Raw genomic sequence first — 7396 nt, 5'->3', positions numbered from 1 at the left:
CTCCACCACAGCCCTGGGCAGCCTGGGCCAGGGCCTGACAGCCCTTTTGAGGAAGAAATTGTTCATAATATGTAGAGTTCTTCCCATCCACATGCAGGTAAGCAAGGTTGGCTGAACTGGGGCTTGTCCAGTGGGCTACTGGTAAAGGTTGCTGGCTGTGGTGTAGAAGCAGGTGGCCTGGAGTCTTGACATTTTTGCTATTTATGAGTGAATTCATCCAAATAACTGTCATTTTATAGAGTGGTCAAATTGGAGTCTCCCAGTTCTAAAAGGTTCTCCAGCATCAAAAGTGGTACAAATTAGGAATACATAAGCTTTATTATAGTACATAATAAAACTGTCCTTTATGGACTTCAAAATAATTTAATACCAAAGATACTTGGACGAGAATAGACTGATTCAGCACTAGGGCAATTTAAAATGTATAGTTTTAATTAAGTCATTCAGTGTAGATCAATTTTTGGTTGTTGGAAGGTGTTCCTAATGCTCTGTATTTATGAGTAAGACAGGGATATCTTTCTGCAAGCAAAAGCCAGAGTATATCATGTGTACAGCTCTGTTCTAGTCCTGGGTACACATACAGTGGGATAAGATGGAAGGAAGAAAGGTTTCCTGTCTACTTTAGGCACATTTGTTTGTTGAATCACTTGCCTAAAAATAGAGCTTCATACAGTATTCAATACCAATCTAATTAGTTAAGAGAATGCTTCTTTTCAAAATGGAAAAGCATTCCCAAAAAAGTGATGCAACGTTTGTATCTAATGAGATGATACAGGAGAATCCTAACTAATTGCTTTGATAGACTTAGGTTAATAATGTGCAAGTGATGACTCAATAATAAACCTCATTTTAACTCTGCCTGCTTTGAAAAGAATGCTTTTCAAGAAGCCAAAACTTTCTGTTAGTTCCAAACCCCCAAGACAGTGATTTGAGGACATTTCTATTTCTGAATATATTTGTGTGTTTTTCTCTGATAGAAAGGAAAGCCTGGGAACTGAGACTGCAATTTGTATCTTTAAGCAGCATTTGATGTATGTTCTAAGTGTCTGCAGAACTTTCTTCCCAAAATCTGACCATTTCATAGGTCAGCACTGTGTTTTGTGCATCATAGAGGCAGTCATTGCTCACAGACCTCAAAGCAGCCTTTTTTTTCCTGTGTTATATGGAATTGTTAAGCACACTTAAAAGTTATTGTAAGAATGGAGCTTCTTTGCAGTAGCAGACTGTCAAAATTTGTCTCAACTGGCTTTATGTCCAGTTATTAAAAAAACAAATGTTATACTGGTCTTCATATAATATGTGATTGATGGGAATCCAGACTATTAGTAGCTAATTTAAATTTCTTTTTACTTGGTACCAACTTTTCTATTTCACCACTTGACTAAATAAACATTAGGAGCAGAGTTTGCAAAGAGGCTTCTTAAAACGCAGCATTTCAAGGAGGGAGATGCATTAAAAATTGAAAACATACTTTGAGCATAGGAAAATGAAGGAGAAATTTTCCAGGGGGGGAAGGGGTCTGAGGAGGCTAAAAGAGGGGGGGGAACAAATTCTGTGTAGTTTTGCATAGTTCTCCAATGAAGTATTTTTAAAGTGTGTTGTAATGAAACTGGACTGCAAAACAAATCTAAACGGCATGTCTTGGAGCACAGGAAAAAAGAAGTAATTGATTTAGATGTGGAAAGTTGTGTTACTCGTGGTGAGATAACATGAGTTGTCTGGAGTTGTTATGAGATTACAGAGAAGAGGTATTTATTACATGGGCTGATGAAAATCAGACCTTTGGATAGAATCCAGTGTCCAAAATACGTTGGATTTGCTCCAAAATCCGAATACTTTCTAACCCAATTCAAAGTACTTAAGTTAGGATATTTGGATGGAAAAGGGGAAAATGGTACATCAAAAGAGCTGGGGGCTTTCTGCAGTCAGGTTGGAAGGTGCTGGAGTGGTAAGAAATATGAAGTCTTAGATGGGAAATCTGGGATCTAATAGTCATCTTTCAGTCACAAAACCATTTGCCAGACCTGAGTGGTGCCATGTCCCCTCCAGTTGTCCCTTCCAAGTTGCAGCTTCTTGCTAAGGCCGCTTTATTATAGAAAATATAATATGTAATTTATACATATTAAGATAAATATATAACATGTATAATAATATATTTTATAATATATAATAGAAAATGTATCATAAAAGCAGCCTACGCTGTGGGTAGGGTGAAAAGGGGCCAGACCCAGCCTGGTGTAAGTGGCTCTCATCCTCTGTTTCTCTGCTGTTTCAGCTCCATCTCCTTTCTCTGATTGATACCTGCTTCTTGGGGAAATTAAAAAGGTGCCCTTTGTTGACCCAGATTTGAGGGGTTTAACTCTTCTTGGAGACATCTCCAGGATGCTTAACTTTTCTGTGGTGTTATGCAATTAAGTAAAATAATACAGATCAGCTCTGCACATGCAGGGGTTAGTGACAACACTGATGGCAACATCTTACTTTGCCCTTTCATGCCTAGTAGAAATGTGCAAGGGTTACAATATGTGCTCAGTATTTTTACTTTTTATATCACTCAAATCTTGGTTTTACTTCACAATCTTCAGTTTCTACTGCTTCTCAAGGAAAAGTCATTCAAATCATAAACTTTGTCTGAAGGTTATGATGGAAGCAGCCATTTTATTCCAATTCACTGTACTGAGTAAAAATACTTCATTATTTTCCACAGAAGAAAGGGTTTAGTAAATTATTTGACTTCTTACAGTGCTATTTCAAGCTATCTGCAGTGCAGCAAAATGGTTAATCTGATTAGATGATGATAAGTGTACTGGTGGTGATGGAATGGCATGGTAGCAGAGCAGAACCAGTAGAAATATAATGTTACTTCAGCCTGTGTCTTGCTGCTTGTGCAAACAAGGAATGAATGGCTGTTGTTTTCCCATAATGATCCAGTGCAGTTGGCCTAAATAGCAAAGAGACCCACAGCAAGACTGAGCTGAGAGATGAGCAACCTTCTCTGCACTGTGTGCTTCCAGTGTTTTGAATATGTGTTTTTTTATTTTACTGTATTACAAGGAGTTAATTCTCCTTTAAAATATTAGCAGGGTTATTTACCTGTTTTAGCCTTAGGTGAGACCTGCAGTCAAAGTGCCAATGCAACATTCAGAGTCATGCTGAAACCTGAAGCTAAATTTTACCTTAGATGAAACATCATCTGCTGCCACTTTTTATCAGAATAAAACCAATCAAACACCAAAACTGATAAACTGAAAACCTGGAAGGACTCAGGAGTCCTGAACTCTGTTGCCAAGTGTTCTCCAAATCCTATTTCTGTTTACCAGATTTAGAGATTAAAGGCTAGATTGTTTTCCTATGAGAGATACTGAGGTGTTCCATGTGACATTGACTCTATCCTCCACTGGCTGGTGCTCAGTCTCCTCCCTGCTGTCAGTGAGGAGGATCTCCTCGCAGGCTCCTCATCCCTTCCCCAGTTTTGGCAAGCCAAGGATTACATCCTACTGGAGTACTCCAGAGTACAGGAAAGTCAAAACCATACCAGGCTATTCTAGAAGGCTTCATCCTGCAGAAAATGACATTCTTTATTTAGGAGGTTCTCCTCCCCTCCACTCCGCCCTTCTGAGACACCATTTGGAGTATTGTGTCCAATTCTGGACTCCCCAGCTCAAAAGGGACAGGGATAGGCTGGAAAGAATCCAATGGAGGCTACAAGGAAGATTAAGGGACTGGAACATCTGTCATAGAAGGAGAGGCTGAGGGACCTGGGTCTGTTTAGTCTTGAGAAAAGAAGATTAAGAGGGGACCTTATTAATGTCTACAAGTATCTGAAGCATGGATGTCAAGATGCCAGTCTCTTTTCAGTGGTGCCCTGTGATAGGACAAGGGGAAATGGCTCCAAGTTACAACACAGGAAGTTCCACCTCAATACAAGGAAAAAATTATTTGCTGTGAGGGTTGCGAAGCACTGGGACAGGCTGTCCAGAGAGGTTGTGGAGTCTCCTTCTCTGGAGACTTTCAAGACCCATTTGGATGCATTCCCATGTGACCTGCCCTAGGTGTTCCTGCTGTAGCAGGGGCGTTGGACTTGGTGATCTTCAGATTTTTCTTCCAACCCCTGTGATTCTATTAATTAGATCTCAGCTCCTTAGTCAAGGGCATATGTCCAGCCATCTCCTTCCTAGTCCACATTCTTCTTGGAGATACCATGGCTGTTTTTTTTTTTTCTTTATGTAGCATTTTGAACGTTGCATTTGTAAGTAGTATATCTAAAGAGAATGTAGTGCTTAAGTGTAATTAAGGGGGTATTTTGGAGGACTATACTTATGCCTCTGTAGTCTTCCTCTAGTGGTCTTGAAGGAGCTGTTGTTGGTGTTAAATATAGATGTGGTGTTGTTAGTACTGTTGCAGAAATCTTGTAGGTTCCTAAATCTCAATGTTCCATTTTTATCTCAAAAAACCTTATTAAAATCAGTCAGATCTATAGTGATATTTGCAATGTTTTAAGATGTTAGTGTGACATTAGTATTAAGAGTAAGGCAGAACTGACACAATTCTGAATAAAAGCTGTTAGCATCATCACTGCAATAGTCATCAATGACATCTTACATTTGAGTTCCAGGATTGTTGGATTTTCTGATGGTTTCACTGTTTGAATCACATATTCCATGTTTGTCTCACCTTAATAAAATGTCCAGTCTCAAGAGTTAAGTCTCACCCGCTCAACGTGAAAAGCTGTTTTGGGGGAATAACACAGTTATCCTGAACTTCTTTCAGGAAGATTTGCTCATACAATATAATCATGTGGGGGGAAATGATCACTTATGATACTCAGACTGTTTCATAGGTGTTCTGAGCTCAGTGCATTGATGCCAGCTGTTCCCTTTTTATTACAGTTTTCTTGGAAGAAAGAATTATTTTAATTGAGTCGAAATGCAGGGGTTTTTCCTTTTTTTATGGATATCATCAACCACAGAAGCAGCTTCCTTCACATAAAATTCATTCAGTTTGATCAACAATTTTTAGAGGGCATTAATTGAGCTAGTCATCTGTTGATAATTCTGAACAGAAGCATATGTGAAACTATTCAGTGAAAAGATACATCCCCCTTAACTCACTCACCCAAACTGTCTATTAACTGTTTAATTACAGTTGCACTCTCTTAACTTTGAAGACATAGGTCCATTGCATCCACATAAAAATAGAATTATATTTACCCTGAGCCTTATTTTGGTGGTTCCATTGACATTTAGAAGTTTGATTCTAAGCTGTTTAAATGGATGCAGCTGCATTACATCTTCATGAGTTACTGAACTGGGCTGAAAGACTTCAGAAAATGGCTCATGTGTTTCCTGCATCTGTTTTTTTCAGCCTGTTTTATTGGAGCCAAGGAGTCATGAAAGAAACTCAAGAAGACAACTTGGATAATGAACGGAAGATAAAAAGAAAACAAAAAGAATGTGGCATATAAAGGGTATAATACCTGGAGGTATTAGATCTGACTCATATTTATAAAAAATGAGACGAGCTTTCACAAAATACAAGTTACCTTAGACAGTCATCAAGCTTGGAGCCATGCTGTTGAACTAGAAATTCTCCTTTTCCCCATTCTCCTTTCTGACAGGTAACAAAGGATTGGTGAATTATGATTTTCCCAAGTTGGAAGCACTAATTTTTATCTATATAGTTCATCCTTATGAATATATAAGGAGTTAAACATTGCATATTTAATGCGGATTATAATGGGAAACTGACTCATTAACAAAAATGGCCACTTTTAAGGACTTGGTTTCAAACTGAGCTGGAGCCTCCCAATGCACTTTGTACAATTTGGGGAAAGGTGTACTGAATGGCCTTCTTTGGGAGGCCATGATGACATGTAGTAAAAGGATATCATCTTACTGTTGATATCTTTGAAGACTCATAAACAGAAACAGAAAAATGAATGGTGGAAAGGAGTGTGACGGAGGGGACACGGATGGAGGGCCACCAGCAGTGCAAGTTCCCGTTGGTTGGCAGCGACGGGTGGACCAAAGTGGAGTGCTCTATATCAGGTAAGGTTGTCTGAGGTGGTTACTGGTTTTGTTTTCATTTCAGTTTTGCCAAAACATGGTAAATCAGTGACTCGGCTCATTTTTTTGTACTCAAAAACTTCAAGGGCTTCTTCTTTTGGAAGACTGAGAACATTTTTTCTGATGATATTAGTGGAGTCCACATTGCATGCCCTTAACCTACTCTCAAATCTAATTTTGCCTGGTCTTGAAAATCTGATAGTCCTTACTCTACATTTTGCTGTAGGCATGAATAGTCCCTTGTTGCTTGTTATTGTCATATGGGTTTTAAAGCAGAGTGAATATGTTTATTGTTCAAACTTTTTACAATGAAGATAACCAGAAGTTAAGTTACATGCCCTGTCTGAGATGATGAAGAATCTCTGCTGTCTTTTACCTACTCCCAGGTGCATTTTCCTTGCACCATCATGGGCTGTTTCTAAGAGCCTTTGTTGGTTGAATTCAAAGCAGTGCTCAGGTGTACAAACATTCATGGCAGGTGAAGTAGGGTGGGACTTTCTCCTGCTGTCAGCAACAAGCCTTCAGCTCAGTTCTTCCAGTGTCTTGCAGCTTTATCCTGACACCATGTAGCTCTTCTTTCCTGAATGTGTGCTGGGTTTATGTTATGTATTTTTATGGTTTACTTAATCTCTTTCAAAAGGAAATAGAAGTGCTGCAACTACTTAGTAGCTGCAGAAAACATATTTTAAATGCCCTGTGAAGGTTCTGTGCTTGGTATCACTGATGTTTTCCAGCCAGATTTACTTCTGTGGGTTCCCCATATTTCTTCTGTAAAAACAGGAACACAGGCCTAAATCCAAAGTTGTAGGTATTTTATTTATTTATTTTGTTAGCTTATTAGGTTTTTTTTAGCTTCACCCTGGAACAGTCACAAAGAAATGCATTGAAATGACTATTAAATGAATGTGTTCAGACAAACAGACTATAAATTAAATGTTATTGGAAAAAAAGATCAAAGTTAACTTTAACAAAATATGGGCACATCAGGTTTACATCACAGAAGTGTAAATGATTATCAGTCTGTTATTTGCTTAATCTTATTCCACTGTTCTATGATTAAAATAACCACTTATTCACAATATTTTATGTATTACCAGTGCAAAATTCCTTAATGAGTCAAACCATACTCCAATTTTACACTAAACTACCATAAAAGATCTGATGCATTCCAGGATTTCTTGTTTATATTTTCAATTAGCAGAATCAAACAAAATCCATGTCAGTGATATGCGTGTCAAAGATATATTGCCTTCCCCTTGTATTTCTCATTACAGCTGTAATTTACTGGGCCTCTGCCTTAGTTAAAAATCAATGAGAAAGAAAACATTGTG

The 7396-nt window shown here is 38.3% G+C and overlaps 1 protein-coding gene across 1 annotated transcript in view; it reads left to right on the top strand.

Annotated features, from left to right (window-relative positions):
• The first annotated feature begins 5934 nt into the window (after positions 1–5934).
• MBD5 (methyl-CpG binding domain protein 5) overlaps positions 5935–7396 on the top strand; it is a 44225-nt gene continuing 42763 nt past the window's right edge. The window contains 1 exon segment of the mRNA XM_010005591.1: positions 5935–6047. Within this exon segment, the coding sequence (XP_010003893.1) occupies positions 5935–6047 (113 nt within the window).

Source organism: Chaetura pelagica, unplaced genomic scaffold, assembly GCF_000747805.2.
Source record: "Chaetura pelagica isolate M959 unplaced genomic scaffold, ChaPel_1.0 scaffold689, whole genome shotgun sequence".
Taxonomy (NCBI): Eukaryota; Metazoa; Chordata; class Aves; order Apodiformes; family Apodidae; genus Chaetura; species Chaetura pelagica.
The sequence above is the reverse complement of the archived record's forward strand: the minus strand, read 5'-3'. Positions and strand labels throughout refer to the sequence as shown.